At 42.9% G+C, this 27,449-nt stretch overlaps 1 protein-coding gene across 3 annotated transcripts; it reads left to right on the top strand.

Annotated features, from left to right (window-relative positions):
• Window positions 1-26,325, top strand: LOC115593326 (DNA repair protein XRCC4-like). Of its 3 annotated transcripts, none has more exons than XM_030436839.1 (8): window positions 1-110; window positions 3,962-4,105; window positions 5,675-5,865; window positions 10,703-10,869; window positions 12,425-12,556; window positions 12,801-12,946; window positions 16,691-16,841; window positions 24,997-26,325. In XM_030436839.1, the coding sequence occupies exons 2-8, from the start codon at window positions 3,964-3,966 to the stop codon at window positions 25,097-25,099; spliced, it is 1,032 nt and encodes a 343-aa protein (XP_030292699.1). In that variant the 5' UTR covers window positions 1-110; window positions 3,962-3,963; the 3' UTR covers window positions 25,100-26,325. The 3 variants fall into 3 exon arrangements, with proteins under 3 accessions (XP_030292699.1, XP_030292700.1, XP_030292701.1); XM_030436840.1 differs by having other exon boundaries at window positions 12,807-12,946; XM_030436841.1 differs by lacking the exon at window positions 24,997-26,325 and adding an exon at window positions 20,147-21,688.
• Window positions 26,326-27,449: the final 1,124 nt, after the last annotated feature.

Here is a 27,449-nt window from a genome sequence, read left to right on the forward strand (position 1 = left end):
TGTTGATGACGTAGGAGGCGACTCGCCGGGCGCAGCTCTCAGTCAACAACAACCAAACATAAGATTTACTCCGGTAAACAAACCGTCGGGCGGACACGGTGAAGCTGTCGGTAAGACTCAAACCATCATGTTGTTTGTTGTCGGAGGAGTTAGCGAGGTTTTTATCTGCTCGTCTCATCACGTGTTGAAGCTTCAGTCTGTGTTTACATCCAGAGTCGCTCAGGGCTAACAGCTAGCTAGCTAGCAAGCTAACACTAGGCTGTATCGTTCATAACTCACAGTGAGGGATATTTTCCTTTTTCTGTTGTTATCAAAGGTTCAGTACGGAAGGAAAGACACACCCAACCTTTTTATACTTCTTGACATTTAATGAAATGAGGGATAGCTTTAGCTACATGCTGACAGCAGTGATGGAGGATCCTTTACATCAGTAAAACTATATTTAGCACAGAGTAAAAAGTGAGAGTGGAGCAGAAAAATGTCCCCTGTGAATGTTATACTATCACACATGATAACATTAGATTATTCTGACTTGTGCTTTAATATTAAAGCAGGATTTTACTGTTGCAGTTAGTTTGGGTGGAGCTCATTTGGAGTAGTTTGTACAGGACTGCAACTGATGATTATTTCCTCCTGTAATTGATTGATTGTTAAATTTGTAAATAATCTGAAAATAGTGAGAAATTCTGAGCTGTCACAATCGCCTAGAACCCAAGTGATACCTTCACCAAGCTTATTATTACGAATACGTTCAAATACTTCACACATTTAAAGGAAAAGCAGGACAATTCTCACATTTCAGTGAATAAATTACTTCAGTATGTATCTGAAATAGTTGCCAAGTTAATGTTTTGTCAATTGAAAGAAACAGAGACTCTTTGTTCAATCAGTCCATCAAAAAATAATTCAGTGTTTTTAATTTTCACATATATTCATTCATAGATTGTGTTCATTAACAAAGTAGTGTTTGAGATATTCAGCTGTGAGTCAAGCTCACTGTCCTAGAATCTTCATAATTTTCTTGCAGTTTATTTAAACACTTTTTTAGATATTTTTGTGTGAAGCAAACTGACTCAGCATCGTCGTTCACTGAGCCATGCTGCTGTCGTGTTTAAAAACACTGGAATTAGTCATTTAGATAATCACCATCTGTAGAGAATAAGAAGGTTGTATAAGTTAGTTTCCTGTCATTCCTGTCTTTAAATGCAAGAAATTACACTTTCCAGTATCTCCCTCTCAAATGAGAAGTTCCTCCGACTTTGCATGTATTTAGTCCTGAAGCAGGTGTTGGAAGGATGTTGTTAAAGGTGAGGCTGCTGTTGTCCTCTGCTCAAACGTGTGTTCGGACGTTAGCATGCCGCTCTGGTTGGTCATTAGTATCCAGCTAACTGAGGTGTGAGTTTCTCTGCCTCACTCTGCTGAGCCTGTACTTACGCCTAATGAGAGGTTGTGTATTAGCGCATTACAGTGCTTACAGGGCTTTGATGACATGGTTGGATGGAGCTGGACTCATCATTTTCACTTTGGTCATTACATAGCCAAGCGGCAGCAAGGAAAACTGATGTTTAACAATTACATAACCCTCAGTCTGGCATGAGGTCTGTGCATATTTAAGGGGGTGTTATTAGATTTTTCATTGAATAAATGCAGTTCCTATTCTTTGCTGTAACACTGTGGAGGCCTTTTAGTTTTCTGCTGATTGAGAGATGTGGTTGGTGTTAGTGTTCAGACATTAAATTCTGTAGCAATTTTAAAATTAAGACAATATGCAGTAAATGAAGTAAAAAATACAAACCAGTAACAACTAGCTAAGAGGCTAGACAGTGTTAAAGCCATTCAAAGATAACAGCAGCTTTTCATTTTTAGCTGATGGACGTCCATTTTTCCAAAAAGGTTAGCAGGTGTTAATAAATTGTAATGGGGGCAAATGTTAGCTTAATTTCTGATTTGGTAACTATAATCGGTCGTTAATCATTCAGTCCTGACTTAGACTTTCTCTAGCATCATCTGTCACCTCACAAATTAACATAGTTACCTAATTGTGTGCTAACTTAAGTAGTGCTAGATTGCTCCTGTAGATACTCTGCTACGTAGCAAGGTCTTAGTTAGTTAGCCAGGCATGCTAACGTCAGTGTATATGTTAAAACAGACAAATGCACTTTTGTTTCAGCTCCATGAATACTGCTTCAACATGTGGATGGATACAAAACAGGCCTTCTTACAGATGCAAAGCTATGGTTTGATCATTTCTGTTAAGAGGAGGTGAAATACGTGCTCAATTTCCAAAAGATCCATTTGCTTATTCAGATTTTATAAAGGGGGTTTATTAACATAGTGTTTCCCCATGCTGCTCACCGTGTGCCAGCCCTGTTAGCAGCTTTACAACAGACGGGCCTTGTGTGTTCTCTCTTGTGGGGGCTTCTAGTTTTCTCCTGGCCAAGCCTTATGCGGTCTCTGATGGTTTACAGATCCATTTTCCCTTCAGAGCGTCAATATGTCTTTCATTCTCTTTATAAAACAATAGCCGGACCCCCTGCAGCTGCTGCTGCACAGATAAACTCACAGCATGTCAAAGTAGCTGCTGTAAAACAGAACCATACTCACAAGGGTTTTTTTTCCCCCCCTTCTGTTAGTGGCTGTTTTGCAAGAAAGTTGCAGCCACGGTGAGCGAAGGTTAAGTTCTGGCTGGCACGTGAACAACAGGCCGCGACACATGCCAGGAAAATGATGTAAAAGCAGCTGTGGGAGTCCTGACAGGTCTCCACCAGGTCTGACACACATCCAGCTATCAGGACTGTTACGCTGTCTGTGTTTAAGTATTTTACTGCTTGGGTTAAATCTGAAGCTGTGGGCTCATTAGAAATAGGAAAAAAGTGGCTAAAGATTGCTCTTTATTTTACAGAACGTGAAATAAATCTGCCTGATGAGACATTTAACGCTCACTTTCTTCATGCGAACAAACATCTTACCTGTTTCAAGCCTGTTTTCATGGTTTACTCGAGGTCTCAGATGCTCTTTAGGTGATCAGCTTGGAGGCTTTCTGCTACACAAAGTCTGGACTCTTATCATCTTGTTGTCCGATGTGGTGCCCATCTATAAATGTTGCAATTTATATTAATGTTAATATCTGTGCAGCCTGATTGTAGATCTGTTTTAATGTAGCTTTGGTGCTTTTGATACCATCCAGTGTGGATGCTGTATGGTTTTAAACACAAGATATTTGGAATCCTTTTGACAGCCTTACATTTTAACCTACAGTCCACCAAGTTTCTTTTTTTTGTTCACTTCTTCTTTCAGTTTCTCAGTAAGAGAGAGTTTTATTGTATGAACTGACATGTCTCTCTCACGGTGACTGTTTCTAGCCCAACAATACGTCTCTGACCAGTTGTATAAAACTCAGTTTAGATTGATGACTCGATGTCAGTGGCTTACATACTTCTCTGGCGTGTCCCGGTTAAGTTCATGCAGCCAATCCCACATTTATTTAATCAGTCATTAACAATGAAAGAAGCAAATAATAAAAAAGGATCCAAGTCTAATTTTAATTTAATCAGCAAACCCTTGTTTGTTTATTTTCCCTACATAAATCTAAACTCGTTCAGCTTTGTTTCTGTCCACTGGCTCTGTGCCTTCCCCTCAGTGCGAGCCACTGACTTAATCTGTGTTTATACAGTACAATGCACAATGACAGACATATACAGACACACACAAATCTGATTCTTAAATCTGCAAGTACGCCTGATTCTGTTTCGTAAATCTTCATTATGGTGGAACTGGCGTCATTTCTGCTCCCACAGTTGGACAGCAACGGAAGAAGAACTGCCTTTAATCATTAGTTTGCACATTGAGAATTAGTTATTTTCGTCCATTTATAGTCCATCCAAGTTCCTCTGAGTCAAAAATAATCAATGAATCAACCGAGTAGTCCTCCAACTGTGTGTTGTTTTGTATATCTCTGCAGGGATGCACACGTCAGTGCGTGAAGTCGACATCCCGTCAGAGCCTGACTCCTCCTTCTTCCTGCGTGTGGACTGGAGTGGGCGAGGCTTAGGTTCAGGCTTCCAGTTGCTGCTGACTGATGGACAGGATGCTTGGAGAGGAGACGGTAAAAATGTCACCCGGCGTGACCTCACGGCCTGTCGTGTCACATTTAACACGTCTGACCTGACAGATTTATGCTCACCTGATACTTTCACCTGGACCTCACCTGTTTGACCACACGCACACACACACCTTTCTCACTTCACCTTGGGACATTTTAGAGCGTGCCATCGTTGACCTTTCCGGCTGCTCGGACAGTTACACTCAGAGGAAGATTTATTAGTTTCTCTCAGGTGTGGATTTAAAACAAGGTGCTGAAAACACAACCGAAGACTTTCCATCCATCTCTTATTCTCATCAGTAGGTATGAGAATTGTTAGGATCTGTACAGGTGCTGAACTAATACTAAGTATTTATGCTGGTGTGTATTTGCTGCTGGATTAATGGATTTAAAATGAGCCGACACGCTAGTAGCAAAACAAGACAGCAGCTTCTCATTTTTTGGCAAACTGATCGGCGGAGGTTCAGAATACGTCACACACACGGACCATGGTGTAACACCTCCACACTGCCGGACCACCCTGCAGCTAAATGCTGGAACGCCGGAAGAGCTGTTTTTACCTTAAAGGGATATTCCGGTGTAAATTTAATCCATGGTCTAAATCACTGTGAAACTGTTTTAGACTCCCTCTCGAGAGATCAAGTTAGCAGACCGCTAATTTACGGAGTTTTATCAACCTCAGAAACGACCGCACGACAACAATACACTGCAGTAAATGGATCCAAATATAAACCGCCACCAAAAAGCCACAAATAATGCTCAGAACAGCACCAAACTTCAGCAACAGTGCAAATAGGGTCTCAGCACATAGTCCGGGGCATCTAACCTCCGCTAGCTTAGCTGGATTTCTACTGAAAAGCTGACTAAATTTACCACTCTTCTGCAGCAGCTTCCTGTTCATGGATGAAAATGTCTGATTATGACTCCATGGAAAAGCAATCAAAGTTCATATGTGTCTTACCTGCCAGTTTATAACAGTTATTATGGAGAGCGGACAGGGAAAAGAACGGAATTGAGCATTTCTAACCGCACTCGGTAATCGACTCGTCGGGACTTCCCCGACCCGGAAGCTGATGGAGGAGAGTTGAAATCTGTTTTTAGCTTCACAATAGAAATCCAGCTAAGCTAGCGGAGGTTAGATGCCCCGGACTATGTGCTGAGACCCTGTACTGTTGCTGAAGTTTGGTGCTGTTCTGAGCATTATTTGTGGCTTTTTGGTGGCAGTTTATATTTGGATCCATTTACTGCAGTGTATTGTTGTCGTGCAGTCGTTTCTGAGGTTGATAAAACTCCGTAAATTAGCGGTCTGCTAACTTGATCTCCCGAGAGGGAGTCTAACACAGTTTCACAGTGATTTAGACCATGGATTAAATTTACACCGGAATATCCCTTTAAGTGTTTTGATTCTGTATAAAGTGCCTCAAATTGTACTTAATCTAGTCCTTGAGGAAATATACTCAGTTACTTTCCACCTCTTATTCACACAAATATGTGTTTGCTATGTTCTGTCTCTCTTGGAAACACTTTACTCAGTATTGATATCAGTTGCTGTGTGTTATTCTGACTCTGTAGTGAGCGAGGCAGCAGTGCGAGGTGAGGCAGAGGAGCTGGAGATGACGACAGAAAGGTACATCCAGGACCTCCAGCAGGCGCTGACCGAGACCGAAACCTCCGTCACGTACAGCTTCAGCCTGACGCCGTCTCCGCCCGACCGCAGCTCCACCGTCACACTGGCGTACGAGAAGGTTCAGAAGGACATCTCTGTGAGTGAAACCGCTCTCGTCAGTCTTCACAGTATCTCTGTGTGATGAACAGCTGATGTATGAGCTCACATGAAGGAGTGATGGTGTTTATTTAAACGCTCCTCTCTCCCGGCGGACGAGTCAGGAGGTTAATTTCACAAAGTGGCCGTCTGTTTTGACTTTGCAGGTTTTATCAGTAGGAATGTAAGTTGATTGTTGACTTTAAAGCCATCTTCAGAGTTGTTGATGGTTCACATGACGTCAGCCTGGTGTTAACAGTGTCACCTCTACTTAATTAATCTACGTCTGATGCTTAAAAGCTCCAGATAAAAGCTCACCGAGCTCATCCTGATCTCATGACTGAGCTGAGGAAGTGATGCATAGAGTGTGAAATGTTAATGTTATTTCAGAAACGAGCGGGACCTTCACGTGATTCTTGCAGTGTTGCATCACTTAAAGTATCTGACCTGATAGAATAACAGCCAGAAAGAATCACGTGAGGACGGACACGTTGGGTAATCTGTGGGTGGCCTTTAGATGGCACACAGAAAAGGCTTTTATATTTGTTCACGTGGTTCAGATCATCTGCACGTCACAAATCAATGTAACCTTTACAGCTAATCCTCGCCGCAAACTGTTCACAGATCAGCGGTTTAGTTTTTAATTGAGTTTTGGTGTTATAAATTTGTGTTTTAATAATGCATTAGTGCCTCTAAAGGTTGTCTTTTCCAGCTCCAGTTGTACTGTCGTCATATTGTCAAGCTTCTTTACTTACATTTCTTTACTTTTCATTAATTATTTTCATACTTTGAATGTATTTGTTGCGGTGTAAATGTTTGAACCATTGGTCGTCAGTTTGGGCTCTGGGAAATCCACAAGTAACAGCAAGTTAACGCGTATTTCATTTGATCGCCTGTCGCTGTCACTTTCCACGAGAGAGTCAGAGAGTGAAGAAGGAAGTCTGCAAGCGAGACCAGACGTAATGTGAATAAAACTTGTGCCTGAGTCACGTTAGATAGATTTTCATCTGCATGGAGGTTGTTTAATGGTGTGTTCACTTCCAGCAAAGTAGAGTTTGACTCACGTTACTCCCACTGGTGTGTATTAGGGATCGACCGATATGGATTTTTTAGGGCCGATGCCGATACCGATTTTTTTTCATCAGCCTTAGCCGATGACCGATACGGACTGCCGTCTATCACTAGTGTGTATTCGTCCCAAACAGCCAGATTACTGTACATTAGCTGTGAGCTAGCGACGAAGCGCACACACCAAGGCTGCGTTTGTCCGTGTGTTTGAATTCAGATAAACCTCTCACTCATCTCAGCACTCACCAGAGTCTCTGGTTCTTTATCTTCTTGTTCCCGTCTCCTCTCTGTAATGTTGCTCATGAAGAAAACTACACTTCCCCTCCAGCTCCAGTCAGCTTTCAACCTCAGAATCTGATGTGACTTCAGGTGTTTATTCCTCCAGAAGGTCCGACTCTGCACCTGACTCGGTCCTCAAAAAGCTCTGATCAGCTCAGCAGCGGCTTTGTGCACTTTCCTGATTACACTGAAATGCTTCTGCGCAACATTTACAAAGCGGGACTTTTGTAACAGGGTATTTTCACAGTGTAGTATTAGTACCTTTATCTACGTAAAGGGTCTGAGTACTTCCTCCTCTATTCCTGAGAACACGGGATGTGAGGCAGATGAGCAGCGTGATGGTGTTTAGCAATTGACTGAATAATCCCTGTTCAGGGGTCGGTTCTGTGAACACACTCATTCATGATGTAGACACCAAACCTTTGTTGCCATGGTAGTTATGAGAAAGTGGAAATCTAAGTGAGTGTGTTGCAGCACAGAGGAAATGAATCGCTGCTTCTCTTTTATAAAAACAAGAGTTCCAAACAGGCGATTTACAGAAGTGCGCTGGGATGCGTCATCGGAGGTGTCCGAGGGTTTCTCTTGCTCAACATAATAATAAAAAAAACAGTAAGCCATCTGTCGTAAAGTTATGAGTCATAATGAGAGGCTTCAGTCTAATGCCCGGTCATTCCCCCTCTAATCGTCGGTCCTGTTCAACGCTACAAAACACCTAAAGAGCCCAGAAGTGAGACGCTCACACACACACGTACAGGTGTTACCTGCGGTGGTTAGCATACCACAGCTGTGTGTGTTTGTGCTCATGCACGTCGTCAGCTTGTTCTGCTGATTTTCAGCAGTGTTTCGGAAAAAAATGTGCGAGACTCGTCCGTCTGTGGTGACATTTGGTTTGTGTTTCACAGATGTTTTCTGTCATCGACTTGAATAGATTTAAATTCTTATTCCCAGGACGATACTGTATTGTGTGGTATGATCATCATCAGACGGTCACAGTGACGCCAGAAAGGCATAATTATGCATTTTCAGCAAATCCTTTTAATTTGAACGGAAGAGAATTCATCTTGAGTGTGAGATCTTTGACTCATTGAACATAAAAGCAGAAGAAGAACACAAACTAAAGGACAAATCAAAGTAGAGACCACAGAATACTCTTAAAACAATACCACAGGGTCTACAGCCATGCTAGCAGCTCTGTGAGACTGTACACAGGCACAGTGGTGCAACAATCAAGTCATAAAAACATTTAAATATGAGATTGTATACATCGGAGCAAGATTTGACACAGTTCTTCTTATTAAAGACTCTCAACTATCTGCCATCTCAAACTTGAGCCTGCAGTTCAGGTGATCAGATCTAAACACCTCGAGCATTATGTTCCTGTTTCACGTTAGACGTCTTAACCCTTGAGCTGAGTGAAGACCCCTCATATTTGAAACTTTTAACAGTTTCAGCAAGTTGAACATGATGTGCAACAGGCCCTCTTATGAAATCCTGCTTGGCACAAATAGTAAGTGAACATAAGATCAGCGGCCGAGCAGCTTCCCCAAGAGATGATTCACAACTTCAGAGTTTCTCCATGGAAAGTGGTTACTGGAGGAACAAACACATTAACAAAAATGAAACTTTAGCGACAATGTGAAATGAAACACTGAGCAAAACTAAATAAGATTACTTTCATATTACTTTGAATATAAGCTTCTTTCATTTTCATTCTTTTAATGCCAGTGGACCCTAAGTTTCAGTCTGTGTTGGTAAATGATGTATGAACCTTGCTGCTGCTGCAGGTTGCCAGCTGCTGTGAAGGTTAACACATGTTCAACAAAAAATCAAGAAACGGTTCTTTGACTTTTGCACATTTTTACAGGAAACTTTGACTCAAACTGAAGACGAATCAAAACAAAACTCAAGTGCTCGTTTTTTTGAAAATGAAAGCTAATTCCCTTCATATACAGCCTGTCTACAGACTTATTTTAGAAGTTAAGAGTTTGATTTTGTTTCCTCGGTCCTGTCAAGTTTATAACTGTAGTTTTTAGTTTTGCGCTGGGCATGAGATCGAGCCCATAGGTTTGTTTTGGCGGCTCGATGTTGTCATGACTCCTCCCGTCTGGAGTTCTGGACTCCCTGAGTTCAACTTAACAAGCTCAAAGGATGCAAGTTCAAACTCACTCGTCTGTATTGAGAAAGATCTATTCTATAAACACGCTGTGATATTAATGACTTTAACATTCACCGGCTCTGTGTGAGCGCCAATATCTCTCCCACTCTGGCAGTAAATTTAGAATAGGTGGGGTTGCTCTCTTAGGTCGCTCCCCAAATGAAAGCGTCCCGCGGTTAATTAGTGTGAATCAGTGAGTCAGAAAACAGCTTTTTGAAACAGAAGCGTCTCTATGACGACATGAGGAACCTTTGCCCACATCAACAGTGTTTCAGCCAACGCGGTCCAGCCAACCGACCGGTGTGTCTCAGGCAACGACATGGAGCTCTGACCAGTAGCTCCACAGCTCAGATCCTCTGACACGAAGCAGCCAGGTGACAGCTGAAGCTCTTGTTTCTGCTCAACTTGTAGACGTTAAGTGCTTAATACGGACTGTGAGTGTATACGATGAGGCAACACGCTGGAAGTGTTTGCCAGAGGAGCTTAGAAGAGGTATTTCCACCGCGAGCAGTATTTTAGTCTGAGGTTATTTACTCAGCTTTTCTAAGAGGCGCTGAAGTAATAGCTGGCAAATATTAGACACTCGGTAAATTACCCGAAAGGAAACGCAGAAGTTGGGAATGCGCGAGAGCCGGAGGAAAGACGAGATGGAGAGATGTAAACGGTTTCTATCACATTACGACGCGTCTTCACCTCATTAAAGTGCAATGATCGGATAGCTCAGTGATGTGAAAAATGGGACCATCTGTCATCTGTTGTTTGATCCACTACTTGGGTACTTGACGTTAGGGAATACAAATTCTAATAATGATATATCAGATAATATACTTCTGCTCTGATCCCTCAAATGGGGACAAAGATATGTAACGGAGGCAGGATATTTTACAGCCATGCTAGCAACCTGAAAGTTGTCCAGTTAAGTTAAAATATTGCGGCCTACCTCTGTTGAGTTTTATCTCTTTTCTTATCCAGTCAATACAGACACACACACAGACACACAGCTGCGTCTCCGCCAGTCTGTAAAGGTCAGTTATTTAGGGAGCTGATGGTCCGAGAGGTCAGCTGTGATTGTCGCTGCTCGGCCTCTTATCTGTGTGTAAACATGGCAGAGACGTATTTGAGGGAAAACTTTGTTTCCCAGGTGACAGCTGAACTTATGTGACAGTGACCAGGCCAGAAAAAAGAAAACGTAGCGCTTTTATTCTGTACAAATGGCAGAAAACTGGAAAGACTCAAAAACACAGACATGAAGGAAATGCAGTACGTAAAGAGGGTGATAACAGAGGGAACAAGCTGGCGGACCGCAGATGTTTCAGTGTCTGATTTCTCTTTTCAGTTCCGGCTGGGTTCTGTTCTGCTGAAGGCCGTCCTGGAGCCGGCGGAGGCGGTGAGAGAGTTACTGATCCACAGTCTGCAGAGGGGAAACACGCTGGAGCACAGCAACCAGAAACTAGAGGAGGAGAACCAGAGACTGAGCCGAGAGCAGCAGCGCATCACTACAGAGTAAACATACACACAAAACACAGAGCGAACAGAGTTTCCACTGATCAGAATCTAAACAAAACCAGGCAGGGATGGGGAGGATTTCAACATCGGAAAAAGGGAAAGATGTTTCATAAATTCTCCCCAAAAGCTGGGAAAATTTGAAGATTTGCAAAACCAGTCAAAGTGGAAATGATCCTCAAGAACATCAAGAACTATAAAATATTTGTTTTGATTGCAATTCTTGGAAAATCTGCATCGGCAGGTCAGATTTTCTAAAATCGGGCAAGAAAATGTCAATCTATCAGTATGTTCTATGTATCTATGTAATGTTTGACATATTTGGGACCTCGGACACAGTTTGGTTCTTAGTGAAACAGGTTACATGGAGACATTAGATCTTTGTGGGAACCCTGCAAGTTACACTAATTCACATAAAGCTTAAAAGTTTCAGTTCCCCTTGAATCCATCACAGCGTTCCTACTGAGTTATTACCCAACTCATGTAACACCGTGCGGGGAGGGGCCGCCAGCCTGCAGCTGTACGTCACTTTGAGCCATGAACTGATGTCACAGCGGCGTTAATGTGAGTTCATCACGCCCGTCAGAGTCAGCGGGGCCCCTGTGATTCACGTGGCTCAACATATAGTTCACCTCAACCATAAATGTGGAGGATAAAGCCGACGTTGTTACATACACGTATGTGTTTCTGTCGAAAAATTCCATGAAAACGCCCAAAAACCAACGACTTTTTAGTGCTTTTATTCCTCCCTTCCCGTCTGTGGCTCTCAGCTCCAAGATCGCTGGTCCCTGCTGAAGATGTAAATCTTTAAAGGGACATTTCACCTCAAAATCAAACATAGAGTGTTTTTCCTCTTACCTGCCGTGCTACAATAATCCATCTAGATTGTTTTGGTGTGAGTTGCTGAGTTTTGGACATCAGCTGTTTGGAGGTTTCAGCACTTGGTGAGAGACTAGCCAGCTCAGCTAACTACGCTATGGTGGCCATTAATGTTTACATCCCACGCTGCTTCGTCTGCTTCTTGTCCCTGAATAGATGCATGATGCTTCCCCTCTGCACGGTTGCTGGGTCTAGTTCGGTAAAAACAGAAAACCCTCCCTGAGACTCCTCACAACAAAGTCTGTGGATTATCTTGAATAACCGGATCATGATTTCCGGAAAGAGACATTGCTGTGCCGTTTTTCAAATGTAGTTTTTTTCCGCTTTAAGCACCACGATTCATTCATCGTTGGTTTCAGTGTGTTCCTGGGATGTGTTGACTGAAAGAGATACATGTAGAATATCAGATTTACAGTTTAATCAGTAGAATTAAACAACATAATCAACATGATATGTGGATCTTATTGTTGAAAGACAAGAAATGCTTTGAAGTCACCTCGTGTGATTCATGGCTTCGTAATCACTCCGTCAGCTGCGCCATCCATCACTGATCAGCAGTGGTGGTGTTATGTTGCTAGAATGAAACATTTGTGTACTTTTCATGACATTGGATGAAAGCTAATATAGTGACGAGTCGGTGAAGAAGAAGATTTTAAGACTTCTCTGTGTATTCCAGACTGAAGCGTTACGCGGGTGGGAAAGAAGACCTGGAGGCAGAGCTGTACTCTCGGTTCGTCGTGGTCCTGAATGAGAAGAAGGCAAAGATCCGCAGCCTGCAGGAAACTATCACAAACCTCAAGGAGACGAGGTAGAGTACGTCGTTTAGTGCTTCAGCCCTCCAAGGCGAGGGATAATTTGTTGGTCGCCACCTTTAATCGCACCACTAGATGCCACTTAATCCTACAAACTGGACCTTAAACTGACACTTCTAACACATTACGTGCTTCAACTTCGGCTAAATCTTCTACAAAACATCGTTGTAGGTGGTCAATGAAAAACTCAGTGTTGTTTTTGTTGCTGGTTTCCTTCATGTGCACTCTCTCTGGCCTCAGTTGTAGGAGTTCTAATGGACAGAAAAATGAAGATCTGGTAAAGTCAGACCGAACAGCAGGTCAGGAGGAGGATGAATATGGAGGCAGTACCGATGAGGAGCCCGAGGAAGAGCAATCAGCGGCGGCTTCTGCTTCATCAACCCGTGGTAAGAGCTCAATATCATCAGCAGCTCCGCGTATAAACCCTCCAGTTCTCTGACAGAAGGGGAACTCATCCTGCAACATCAGTTGTGGGCAAAAGTGTGTCTACGATGGCGTATTACTTTAAATTACCGTCATGACAGTTACGGAGTGAGTTCTCAGGCAAGCAACTGTAATGGATCATCTACAGAAAGTACTTAATTCCGTCGCTTGAACGGGTAGGTCAACATTACATCACAAGGCGGAAAATTGCCGTTGCAGGTGTTGGAAAACACCTGGCGAGGGCAAATGTTAGACATGGTTGAAAACAAAGAGCAGAGCTGTAACTCTTTACTTCACAACACCTCAGTAAGTCCAAACACACGGTTATCAACAACACACAACACAAAACAAGACTAAACAACATTTAGTAAATATGATTTTTTTGGGGGGGGAGCTGTTGTCATGGGAGCTGAGTGTGTTTGCACCCTCGCTGAGTCTCCTTGAGAAACTAACCATGACATCATTGAGGAGTTGTGTAATGCAGAGCGGTGGGCCTCCGTGAACTGACATACCAAAACACCTTTAAATGCATACAGCCTCTAATGTTGACGTTACACTTCATCAGCCTCCAGACTTCGAGCCCCCAGAAGGCCTGGATATGATTAATGTGCCACCAGCAGGGAGATTGGATGTATGTCCTGTAGGTGTGTGTTACACCAAGATTGATTTGAGCAGAACATGAGTTACCTATCATGGAACTGTGAGGGGTTTTCTAGGGGAGTTTTTTCGCCCTCCTCTCAGCTGTTTACGCCCCAGATTTTTCCACTTTCTCACAAATCGTCAGTAGCCAGGTTGGGTTCGTCTGAGGTGTCCCCGTTCCCTCCGTCTGATGAGGGAAAGCTCGCAGGATCTGTGTTGTTTCTGTTGCCACGACAGTGACTCAGACGGCAGCGTGGTGCCAGTTAGGACCAACAGATAGAACCAGGGAAGTTTTCAGGAAATTGGTTTCTGTTTTCCTGTGGCTGCTGCTACCGAATGGTCACAGTTTTCATCCACAGCACAAAACAATCTATTGTCGGTGTCAGTTTGTCCCTCGGCCCACGACGGTGAAGTAAGTGTGCGTCTATAAAGATCTTTTTAATCGTCCAACCCAGTAAAAAGTAATGGAAAATTAATTTCTTTGCCCTTTTTTTGTTCCTTTGTGCTCTAACAGGATGAAATAATTGTTTTATTTTCTACTGACCAAACAGATTTTTTTAATTGTGAGCCTCTACCAAACAGTTAAGATAAGAAACATTGACACTGGGTTTGCAGCTGAATTAATAGCTTCAATGTGATTGTAAAGCCGGATCATGAAGAGATCATTCTTCTCAGTTCTGATCTCGGGTTGAATAAAACCTCTTTCATTCATTTCTTTTAAAACTTGGAGGCAACAAAAACAATCTCACCTTCTAAAGCAGATAGATTGGTTTCCCTAATTGAACATCTAGTAATCTCAGGGCAACAAAACATTTTACTGTTGTTTTTGAGTCCACAAAATGAATGAAATACTAGATATAATAATAAGTACTCTCCTTTAAGTCTCTACCAACTTTTGAAAATAAGAATAATATGTCCCGTTACCTGCTAAATGCTCCACTGTGTTTTACAGCTAGAATCTAACTGCGTCTTCTGTCACATTTTTTAGATTGTTCTCTGCAGACAGCTGCTGACTGCAGCTGGAAACCAGGTCAAGGAAATCAAAACAGTGAAGTCGCCGACCGTAAAACCAAAACAATGAGCTGAAAGACACCAACACCCTCTGTAAAGCTGCAGAGTCGCTGATATTTTCTCTGAGTTTATCATTTCACATCACATGTTTAATCTATTGTAAATAGAAAATGCACGACATATATCGACAACATATCACAAATTGATAAAATGTTTGACCAAACACTAGAGAAGACCATGAGAGGAATGAAGAAACAGCTGACACCTGTCGACTTTGTTGTGGTTTTACGTGCTTCTGCTGCTTTGTGTTCATTCGGGTCATTGAGTTTAACAATCAGCTTTAACAGACTGTTTTTTACTCAGTATGTTCATATAGAACAGGCAAGACGATGTGGGAACTATTCACCAGAGAGAAATATATCTGCAGCGATTAATGTAAGGAGAGGAAGAACACGCAATTTTAAGGATATTTCCGTATTATCCACCATCATCCTCCTGCCTTCAGTCGCCGTGTTCCTCCGCTCTTTGATCCCTGGAGAACGTGCTGATTTGCGGGTGGAGAGCCATCTGCCTCTGTTGTTCCACACGCGTGTTCCTGGTATTCCTACATTTAAGGACAGAGGGAGAGAGGAGAGGTGATGACAGCCGAGTCAGATGGCAGAGGAGAGGAGTCACGAGCAGATGTTGGCGAGATGCCGGCTGCCATCTCTTAGACTCAGACAGCACAAGAATGAGAGAACTGGTTATCTGGTGTTGGTATGTCTGCAAATTCTTTCGCTGCACAGCTGGAAGATGCTGAACCCCATTTTAACCACAGCAAAGTCACATGAAGATCAGTTTATTTGTCATGAAATGTGATTGTCGTTGGCAGATGAAATCAGTTGTATCGGGTCTTCTTTGTGGCTCTGAAGATGGTAATACTTTCTCAAACTTGAAACAGCTGATAAGGCAACCAGCCGTGTTTCCTTTACCACATGTTTACGCTCATTTTGGAGTATTGCATCAGAAAATGTTGGTGGAAGCAGAACATTTAGAGCAAAGATTTTATAAAAGAATGAATCTGCCTAACGGAAGCGGAGGACGAGAAGGCAAGGAAGAAGAAGAAGAAGCAAAAGAAGAGGAAGAAGGAGGAGAAGAAGAAGAAGAAGAAGGAATAGAAGAAAGAGGAAGAAGGAGAAGAAGAAGAAATGGAAGGCGAAGAAGAATGAGAAGAAGGCAAAGAAGGTGAAGAAGAAGGTGAAGAAGGAGAAAGATGAAGAAGAAAGAGGAACAAGGAATAAAAGGCAAAGAAGAATGAGAAGAAGGCGGAGAAGAAGAAAGATGAAGAAGAAAGAGGAACAAGGAATAGAAGGATAAGAAGAAGGAATAGAAGGCGAAGAAGAATGAGAAGAAGGCAAAGGCAAAGAAGGTGGAGAAGAAGGAATAGAAGGCGAAGAAGAATGAGAAGAAGGCAAAGAAGAAGGAGAAGAAGGAGAAAGATGAAGAAGAAAGGAACAAGGAATAAAAGGCAAAGAAGAAGAAGGAGAAAGATGAAGAAGAAAGAGGAACAAGGAATAGAAGGAGAAGAAGAATGAGAAGAAGGCAAAGAAGAAGAAGAAGAAGGCGAAGAAGGTGAAGAAGGAGAAGAAGAAGGAATAGAAGGCGAAGAAGAATGAATAGAAGTCGAAGAAGAAGGAGAAGAAGGAGAAGGAGAAAGATGAAGAAGAAAGAGGAACAAGGAATAGGAGGAGAAGAAGAAGAAGGAATAGAAGGCGAAGAAGAATGAGAAGAAGGCAAAGAAGAAGAAAGAGAAGAAGGAGAAGAAGAAGGAGAAGAAGGAGAAGAAGAAAGAGGAACAAGGAATAGAAGGCAAAGAAGAAGAAGTTTCTTTATTTTGTCGTGGGCAGGAAACATGAAGGCTTCCTCTCCCTTCTGTCATCAGAGACAGATGGCAGCTTTGTGTCTTTTTCTGTGAGATCATGAACTAAATGAAGATTATACTGTAATTAAATATTGTCTGTCTCACTTTGAGGATAACATTTTACGCAGGAACCTGACTGGCTCATGTTCTTCCTCAGAGTCCTCTGCTGCGAGCCCATTGGACGACAGCCTGAAGGACATCACAGACGTGGCGCCCTGTCGCAAGCGGCGCTTTCGTCACCTCGGGCCCCCCGAACCTCCCGTACCTCCCGTTAAAAGACCGAGCCCACAGACTTCCCAGAGAAAGAGGTACGTGACTGCAGCCAAAACTTTAGTTATGGCATCATTTAGTGTTTGCGTTGCGTTTGTTTTGACAATGAGTGAAAAGCAGTTCCTCCTACATGATAATCCCCTCCTTTGTGGTTTTCAGTTTATGCCTCTCTGAGACGTTTACTGGCTCTGTAGCTAGTAAATTTGTCAAATGTGTTCATATAACCAGGGTGTGACACCTCCAGCCAAAAATAAGACACAAAAACACGCATTCAATCTATTTAAATCTACTTTATTGTCACAAGTTGACGTTAACATACACCTCCCTTCTTTACCGTGGAGCAACAAATGCAGAAGACGTAGAGATGTTCATGTTTGTTACGATGGTCCTCTGTTGTCTCGTCCCTCCTCCCCCCTCTTCTTTCTCCTCTCACCCCCCTTGAATGGGAAAATCAAACATCATAAAAGTTCTCTGTCAGTGATCTGCTTTATGTTGGGTAATTACACCCAATCTGCAGCGGCTCTCTTTGGGCCTGAACATTCAGATGTTTGGAGGTTGTCCCCCCTCCGCGGGTTGTACGAGAAGTATAAACAAATCTAAAGTGGCAGCAAAGTCTCATCTCGTTCGAAAAGGCGGCGGTCGGTTGTAAACCCGCTGATTGACCACAACACAGTCTGTAAATATCTGATGGAATGCGAGGAGAGGCGCAGATGGATACGAACACACAAAGATGCACAAAAGACAACTTGGTGAGTGGATGTCTGTTGTTGGGAGGTGAAACACTCATATATGACATGACGCTGCAGAACTCACTGTACTGTAGAAGAAGAGCAGCAGCAGTAGCAGCAGAGTGACCTTGTTCCAGTGTCCGAGCTCTTGTAGCTGCAGTTTCCACTCCTGTCCCCCCCTCTGCTACGTCCAGATAGAACGGCCAGCTGTACACCTTTAGGGCGTTATCACATTTACAACATTCCTCCGAGAGGGAATATCAAATTCAGCTCTCTGAGTTTATTGGTGATAAAAAGAGCAGCGTTGGCCTTCAGGTTTATGATTTGCGCTGCTGGTCTTTTCTATCAGTTTCTATCTCTTTAAGCACACAAACACATGCTGCCTCGGCTTCAGGCAGACCAGCTGGGGGATGAGCAGACTGGAGGTAGCCTCGGGAGAAAAGACCTTTTCCCACTGTGGCCTTTATGTGAACGCACAGCTCCACTAATGAGTGTGTGGAAAACATCAGGAGGCAGCATCAGGTCAAATGTTTGGAATCGAATCAACGAAAATATTTTAGGGTTTGGTAATCACATTTTTTATTGGATCGGAGCCACCAAGGATTTGACAACGTGAGAATAAGCCTAAAATATCAACTTTGTTTCTTCAGAGTCGCCTACATAGTGTTGCTGTAGCCTTTCTGTTTCTGTTGTTAATGACGCAGCCCAACAGAACTTGGGTGTAAGACCTTAAAGGGATATTCCGGTGTAAGTTTAATCCATGGTCTAAATCACCGTGAAACTGTGTTAGACTCCCGAGAGATCAAGTTAGCAGACCGCTAATTTACGGAGTTTTATCAACCTCAGAAACGACCGCACGACAACAATACACTGCAGAAAATGGATCCAAATATAAACCGCCACCAAAAAGCCACAAATAATGCTCAGAACAGCACCAAACTTCAGCAACAGTACAAATAGGGTCTCAGCACATAGTCCGGGGCATCTAACCTCCGCTAGCTTAGCTGGATTTCTATTGTGAAGCTAAAAACAGATTTCAACTCTCCTCCATCAGCTTCCGGGTCGGGAAGTCCCGACGCGACGATTACCGAGTGCGGTTAGAAATGCTCAATTCTGTTCTTTTCCCTGTCCGCTCTCGATAATAACTGTTATAAACTGGCAGGTAAGACACATATGAACTTTGATTGCTTTTCCATGGAGTCATAATCATACATTTTCATCCATGAGCCGCGGAACTCTACTGCACTCGGTAATCGACTCGTCGGGACTTCCCGTCAACAGGAAGCTGCTGCAGAAGAGAGGTAAATTTAGTCAGCTTTTCAGTAGAAATCCAGCTAAGCTAGTGGAGGTTAGATGCCCCGGACTATGTGCTGAGACTCTATTTGTACTGTTGCTGAAGTTTGGTGCTGTTCTGAGCATTATTTGTGGCTTTTTGGTGGCGGTTTGTATTTGGATCCATTTACTGCAGTGTATTGTTGTCGTGGGGTCGTTTCTGAGGTTGATAAAACTCCGTAAATTAGCGGTCTGCTAACTTGATCTCTCGAGAGGGAGTCTAACACCGTTTCACGGTGATTTAGACCATGGATTAAACTTACACCGGAATATCCCTTTGAATATGGCATATGGCTGTGTGTATATACTGAAGCATATTATAGTGGCACCTGGTGTACTTGCTTTATTACAGCCACAGGTAAAAACTATGTACATTATCCTACATTAGACGTATGTGAATCACTGAACAGTTTGGTGATGTGTGAGCTGATTCAGGTCTTTGGATCCAGGCTGGAGAAATCTCGTGGATTGATATCTGAACACCGCGATACCACCAGGGTTAAACCGAGAGAATGAACCAGGCTTTTAATTTGTTGGATATTGGTGAATGCCATTATTCTCAGGTCTGAACAAAGTGCAGCGGGGGGATTTCTAAGGGACGTCCAGGACTTGAACTGTGGAGCCAAAGTCAGTGACTGGACAAAAAAGAAACAATTATGCAACGTTCTTCTTTTTCCCTCCTTCTCTTCATCTCCTCACACTCCTTCTGTGTTGTGTCTATAGTCTCTGTATCTACACTCAAAGTCTGTCAGAGTCCACATCCAAAACCCCACAATACCGGCGCTCTTGTTCCCCGTATCTCTCATGTGCCAGTTTCTTTTTGGACGTGGCCATTTAGAAAAATATTCCAAAGACATGTCTCAATCTGACGTTGTTTCTGTAGCCCTCCAACAGGGGGTGAATAAACTCGGTCCAAGCTTCTTCTGACTGCCAGCCACTGTAAGCTGTGCCACATGCAGATGGCCGTAAGTGGTGCCATCCATCCCCAGCTGCTGTCAGTAGTCGGTAGTGATGCCCATTACGGAGGCTTATTACCAGCTCTGACTGCAGCAGTGAGCTGATGAGCAGCTGGAGCTGGGTCCATGTTTGATCGCTGCTCCCCCTCTGAGCTGGCAAACAGCGGCTGTAGAGGAGAGGCTTTTGTCTGAGAGGTGCCTGTTAACGTTGGGGAGGGGGTGTTCAGGGCTGTTGGCAGTCCTACACCCAGCTATTGTTTTTTCCCTTTCCATCACTACTCAACCCATTCACCTTCCTCTGTTACCTCCATGTTTTTCTGCATGCAGGTCGTCCACAGAGAGGATAGAGATGTGGAGGAGGAGGAGGAGGAGGAGCAGGAAATGAAGGGAGAGCAGAGAATTAAATGAAAGCCACATGAACAGAAGACGAGGATGACTAATTAAAGGAATTGCTCAACATTATAAGAAACGGGCTTATATTTGTTTGCTTGAGATGAGAAGATTGTTTGGATAAAGTTATGAACTGGGCCGCTGGTTCTGGAAGAGTTTTTACTGCGTGCACATTTCAGATTCTCTTTAAATCCTCAACGTTCCTGGAGAAAGAAATGCAGGACTCTCTTGGCTAAGTTAACAATCGTTATTGTTGTTGTTGTTCATATTCTGGCCACCGGTTTCAATATTTTCAGTTTATTTTCTCAGAATTCATCTTTGGTTCGTCACTGCTTTAAATCTATAGTATCCCTGAGCCTCACATACCAATGGACGTTACATTAAATCTGGACACAGCCTTGGAGGTGGAGCCTTGTTCATACCTTTGCTTAAAAAGACCGACTTCCCGGGTATGAAAATACCTGGATCTTCCTTGTTGTGGAGCTGGCTAACTTCTGGTTTCGTTCTTTGTTCTTCTCCTCTGTTGTTATACAAACAGTTGCTTCTCTTGCTGGTCGTCACATCCAAACCACGCCTGAACTTCCTCAAAGATCTGTGATTGGATGTTTTGTTGCTGAAATGCACCTTAATTTCTCCTCTTAAGTTTTTTTTTAATGTCCCCAGGCTTCTTGTACCTTTTGACTTTTTTATCAAACTAACCAGATATTTTTCTGAAGCAGCTGTTCATTCGTTGCACTGGACGATTCAACCAAGTGAGTTTCATTTCCAGCTAGTCGAAGGAGTGCTCCAACTGTGAGTCACACAACGGCGTCTACGGAAAAAATTAATGGGCCTTTCTGAACCAAAGTACCGAGCAGATGAATAAACAATGTTATTCACCAAGAAATAGTTCCAGTAAAAACTGCTTTTTTTACATTTCTGTTCTGTGGACGGACTAAAGATGCATCCAACTGATTGTTCCGGTCTTTACGCAAAGCCAAGCTAACCATGTTCTCACTCCAGTTCCAACATGAGATCGATATCTGTCTTCTTATCTCGCTCTTGAAAGGAGAGGTGTTGAAACTGTTTCTTCAACAGAACTAGTCTCTTACGGTTTCTTTAGGTAGTAAGCTTTGATTTCTATTACACAGCTGGTTCTTCTGATCTTCAGAGCCTCGTTTTTGACTCATTGTTGTTCCGGTTAACACGTCCGTGAGATGTGTTTGTGTACTCAGAGGACTGTTTTCCCATGAAAAGACACTTGCAGTGAAACACACTTGCACACTCTCTTCCTCCCTCACATGCGGACTGGTTCTGTAAGCGATCAAACATCGCTCCTAGCCATCACAGATAATCACTACAAGACATAGGACTGGTACAGCCTTGTTGGGTATTATACTGAGAGGTTTTATAGTTTGTTGTTTAAGCTGTGGCCCTCTGACATGATCCAAGGCAGCTGTAAAATCTATACAATCTGAATGAGATATAAATGGAGTTTCTGAATGTTTCTGCTTGTAGTCAGAGGAAAGAATCCATAATAAAACAGCTTTTCTCTGTGGAAGGATGGAGGAAAACAGTTTTGCTATACAAATTGTGTACTTTACAATGTTTCTCTTTAAATATTGAGAAATACTGAGGGCTTTTTAAAGACTATCCTAGTGAAATTTCAAATCCGTTATTGTATTCAAGGCTTGTTTGTTGGTGTAACTTCTGGGTAAACGTACAGTGTATATGAACCGGCAAACCGGCAGTCCGATGCGATGCCTTCAGTACTGCTGACACTGCACCAAACCACCCGACCATCTCCACTCCGTTTCACCCAGAGATACTTAAAGTCCTTCACTCGAGGCAGGATCTCACCCCCCAACTGGAAGTGGTAATCCAGCAATATCCGGCAGAGAACCATGGCCTCAGACCCCAGAGAAAAATGCTGAACATGATTCATCAGTTGGTCCTGGTCTTTTGATAGTTAAGTACATTTAAAATCAGATACTTTTAAGACTTTTCCTCAAGTACTACTCGTACTGGTGACTTTCATGTCTACTAAAGTTGTACTTTAATCTGATATCTTTACTTTTACTCAACTATAACTTTTCTGTACATTGAACAACACTGCTTAAAGCCCCCTGAGGCATTGTTACTTGTGATGTAGGACTATATAAACAAAATGTACATGATTTGACTTGTCGTAACAGAAACACTATCTTGTCAGAGGTATTGCTGGTTAGTTTATTCAAAAACTGAAATTCAACTCTTGTACAGTGGTGTAGTAGAGACAAATATCTACAAACCTGTGTAACACTATCTGCGTGGACGTACCACAAGAAATAAGTAAAAACAGATTTTTTTTTCTTTTGTAATTTGGCGCACTGAACCTTTAAATGACACAACTTCAGCTTTAATTTCTCTCATTTAGACACAACTAATCCTTCAGCCCTGCTCGCTCCAAACTGAACCTCTGTTTAGTTTCTCGGGCTACAAACGAGCACATAATTGGTGTGCATGCTGCAGCTCTGGTATGTCACCAGACCGGCTCTGTGTGGGGGCTCCTGTGTGCCCAGTGCCTGAGCTTAACCTCACCTCTCAGGGTTGAAACCGCTCTCGTCACGTCCCCCTCGACCATGTGTTCGTGTCTCCGGTGGTCCTCCGTGGCAACGTGGACCAGCTCCCCCTCTCCAGTGAACACGTCTCTTGTTTCCTCTTAACTGGTTCCAGCAGCGCAGCAGTGTTTGTCATACAGTTGGTAATGATTTAAACAAGCTCAGGGCCTCCCCTCGCTTCTCCTTTCTCACACCGGCCTTTTCTTCTCGTTCCCATTCAGCTAATCGTCGTTTCGGCGGGGCCGGATTGGAAGTCTTGTGTTCACGTTTCCTGGAGTTCTCTAGAGATGTTTCTCTGGATTGTTGGTGGTCCTCAGACCAAGTTGGATTTAGATCCGTCAGCCAATCACATGTGCAGTAAGGCCAGAGGTCGACCATGTTGGATGGTTTACAGAAGGGGAAATTCAGTTACCTCATACAATCTGCCCATTTTTTTTTTTTTACCTCAGTCAATATCCACTTTTGTCCCAAAACTTCTGGTTGCTATCACCAGCAGTAACTAACACATGTAGGAAAGAGAGAAGTCATACATCTCTGATTGGGTCACATCGCCCCATCGAAATGATATCTTAGAGTTGGGAACACGTCAACATCTTTGAGGAGGTGGTGGGACACGATGCAATCAAATCAGAAAAACAAGAACAATAACCCCCCCAACCTTTGCCACAGAGTTCTCCATGGCCTTATGTTCAACTAACTTATCTAAGTTTTGTAGCACAAGCTCAATATTGCTACTGAGGTGATGCTCCAAGCTGCAATCACAGATTTTTGCCCACTAGTGTGTAGCAGAAATAAGATGTACGGTAAGATATTAATAAGATTAGGGCTAATTTATAGTCGGACCTTTTATTTATTCATCTCAGCGACTAATTGTAACTGCCCCAAACTTCTGTGCAGCAGTCAAGACTTGCTGACAACAAACATGGCAGCAGTAGAGAAGGTTGTATCGTCGCCATCCGTAAGCTTTCAGAGAACATACACAAACATGGACAAAATGTACACACAGTACAGACGAAAGGCGCCGTCAGTGTCAGTATCTAACAGAGGATAATAAGACTAAACAGGTTCCTATTGATACATCCGACAGATTCAGCACAGCAGGATCAGTTGTCTTTGGGTCCAAGTAATGAATTGTAATCAAGTATCTGCCCTCTTTTAGCTTCCAAGTGCTCCACTATGTTCAGCCGTGGTGTCTGCAGGTCCTTTAAATGTCTTAAAATGTCATCTTATGGTCTTAATTTGAACTTGCGAGGTCTCGATTGACCCAGATATTGTATCATTTCATTTTTCCATCTTACAAACATAATTAAATCAAAATAAGTCAAACTCCTCCATGTGAAAGTCCACATTTCTGATGATCAGAATCTTTTCCATCTATCCCTGAATCAATACTGGAATTAAACTTTACAGCCAAAAAACAGTCTTGAAACTATATTCCCACGTAGAACCTGCCTCTGCACTCTTACATTACTGACCTTTATACGTACCCGCAATGCTTGAATTAGGAAAAGATGTTTAGTCAAGAAATCCGTCTGAAATTAGGTGAAAAAGATTATCTTGAAAATGTCTTAAAGAGCATCAGATTTAAGTGTCTGATCGCTCCACACAACCAGCTCGTCTCTTTTCCCAGAATTATTCCCTTAAATCTGAAAATTGTGAGTCCTTTTACAGCCGCAGCCCCCGAGGATGAACTACAGTTGGCCTACATTTGTTCTCCCTCTCAGTTTCCCTCCCTTGATCCTCTCTTGTCCTCTTTTCTCTGCTGCCCACTGTGCATCCCTGATCCTGCCTTCATCCCATTTATGTCTGAAATTGTGTTTCCTGACCCCCCAAACATCACATCACACGGTGTTTCGACTCGAGCGAAGGCAGAATATACGAGCTTCTGGAGGGAGAGCGCGAGCGTCGACGTGGTAAAAACACGAAGGTAGTCGAGTCCAGCATTTGATGTAGACCACTTATGGTGGGGGAGCTGCTGCTGCAATTACACACACACACACACAAACACACACACCTACATATCTACACACAGGTATAAAAGCTGCCCATGTGTTTCTAGTCTTGTGGGCCACATGATACACTTCCCGTCTCAACAGGAAAACTCTCCTGTAAACCAGCTTCATTAGCCCACTGACCTGTTCCCTCTCTCCCTCTTTTTCTTCTGTGTGTGTGTGTGTGTGTGTGTGTGTGTGTGTGTGTCTCGTACAGAACCGACCCCCCTGCAGGATCCAGTAAGCAGCCGACTCCCCAGCGCGCCACAGATGCTGCAGCAGCAAGTTCAGCAGCCGAGGACCTGTTTGATGACTTCTGACCCTCCTCCTCCTCCAGACGGGTTGAACTTTCCTAAAGAGAGCGATTTAAAAAAAACTATTACACTGATTTTAATGACAAAAATTACATATTTTTTATACTGGATTCACATTTTAAAGGTCATGGATTGCAATAAATGTATTTATAAGGACTGTTTCTGTAACATATTGTAACGATGGGTGACGAATGAAGTGGGAAAAAAAACATGTACAGTGTCTCAGTGAGGTGTTGTTCTTACAGGAACCTCCAGAACAGCTCCAGTTCTCCCTGTAGCAGGTTATCCAAGTCTGGTGGAACCAAAGTCATTAGTTGGGCTCCTAACCATCTACAGAATCCCTAAAATCACAAGAACCACTGGAGGATTCTTGAGTGATGCTAGAACCAAAAGGAGAGAAACTTTATGAAGGATCACTAGAATATGTTAAGGAATTCTAAACACCCAGCATGATAGTTAGAACCCCCTAGATGTTCCTGGATGATCACCAGAACCACTGAAGGATCCTAAACAACTGCAAGAACTGCCTAAAGTAACCTCAGAAGCTCCAAAAGGGACATTTTTTTGGAGAAACGGTAGCACATGGTAGCACAAAGAAACCCTAGAAGATTCTGAATGATTGCTGAAACTGCCTAGAGAGAACCCATAGAACCCTTAAGAATCCTAGAACCTCATAAAAGGATCCCTTGAACACCCTAAATGATTTAAAGGACCACCATGCAACCCTAGATAACACTAGAGCCTCCTCAATGATTAACACTGAAAGACCCTGAAGTTCCTGAAGTTTGTTGAACCAACTAAAAGAACACTAAAACATTTTTAAATGATTACTAGAACTGTCTGAAAACCCCTAGAAAAGCTCCTCAAGGATTGCTAGAACCAGTTAAAGGAACCCTAGAAGTCTCTAAGTGGTTCCTAAAACTGACTGATGGAACCCTGTAACCACTTCAGGGTTTGTTAGAACTAACTAAAGAAACCCTTAATATTCTAAATTACTGCCTAACGACACCCTTGAAATCTTCACAAGGTTTGAAAGAACCAACTAAAGAAACCCCAGAACTTTCTGTGTTCCTCTTAGTTTGTCACCTGCCGGTAGTTCTGCAGAATCACTGTGTATTAACACTGGGAAGAATGAATTAATGTGCTTCATGAACTGGTAATATTGTGATTTTTACATGTTTTACAGACTTGAAATAGTTTTATTTTTACCAATAAAAAGTGAGGCCGTTGTCGTTTTGTCTCGTAAATTATAAGACTGTGTTTTTAGAGTTCTACTCTTGAGGATCATTATGAAACAGAACCACTTGATTAATCTTGTTTTATGTCTAAAACACATAAATTAAGAACTTTTAGCTTTTTTTATGCATGGCTGAGTGTTTTCTCGTCTTTCATCTGGAGACAAAAGGTGTCGTTACGAGAGGTGATAATTGTTTACATACGGGAATGATGGCGCGTGTTTTCAGACGGTCCTGCGTACTTTGACACCTCCACAGACGGGAACAATCAAAGAGTGACGTGGGGGTGAATGTTGCTGTCTGAACTCATGATGTCACTTCCTGCACACCAGCTTCTGTAACATAATACATTCTCTGATTTTCTGATGAAACTGAAAGTTAACGACAGTGAGCCGAGAATGAATGTCAACGCCCGCTAACGTTAGCAGCATTAATGCAAAAAGATCAAGCTGGATAGAGTGCAGACTTTGGTGGTGCGTCCACGGTAAGCGAGTCTTGAGGGGCCGTCTAAACTCACATTTCATCCATCCCTGCATCCACTTGGGCTGCACACTTCACCGGACTTCACTGATTTAATTACCCACAATTCATGTACAATTTCTTGGGAATTGGTTAAACAAATGTTACTTGAATCGTGTAGCTAGAAATAAAACAAAACCACGTGATAATACAGAAATAATCAGACGTATAGACTAGAGGTAATCCAAGTGCATTTTTATTATTGTAGTTTTTAGGTCCGTCTATCTGTGGCTTACGTTTTCCTCGCAGTCTCATGCGCTCGCAGACTTGACGTGAAGACAGTGAACGCATCACGGTACGTACGACTGTCCGGTCCAGGAGGCCTCAGTCCACAAGAGGGTGGAGATTTGGATTCAGGCGTTGAAAAGCTTGAGATACACTTGTTCTGATGAAAAGAGATGCAGTGGAATTGCATGATGGGAAATGTAGGCTACTGTAAATAAGGATATCTCGGCCTCTCCTGCACAGATCAGGACGATTCTTTTTTTAATCTCTCTTGCACAAGCCGTCCAACTTTATGAAGGAGTGTTAATAAATCTCTGGAGCGCCCCTTTAATGTCTCTCTCTCTCTCTCCTCTCCATCAGTCTCTCTCTCTCTCTCT

This window comes from Sparus aurata, chromosome 12, assembly GCF_900880675.1.
Source record: "Sparus aurata chromosome 12, fSpaAur1.1, whole genome shotgun sequence".
In the NCBI taxonomy this organism is placed as follows: Eukaryota; Metazoa; Chordata; class Actinopteri; order Spariformes; family Sparidae; genus Sparus; species Sparus aurata.

What these genes read in the sequence shown, in the direction of transcription:
- LOC115593326 (XM_030436839.1), top strand. Translation starts at nt 3,964, where the DNA reads ATGCACACGTCAGTGCGTGAAGTCGACATCCCGTCAGAGCCTGACTCC. An exon ending in GGATGCTTGGAGAGGAGACG is followed by an intron (nt 4,106 to 5,674) that starts GTAAAAATGTCA and finishes CTGACTCTGTAG; the next exon opens with TGAGCGAGGCAGCAGTGCGA. An exon ending in CAGCAGCGCATCACTACAGA is followed by an intron (nt 10,870 to 12,424) that starts GTAAACATACAC and finishes TGTGTATTCCAG; the next exon opens with ACTGAAGCGTTACGCGGGTG.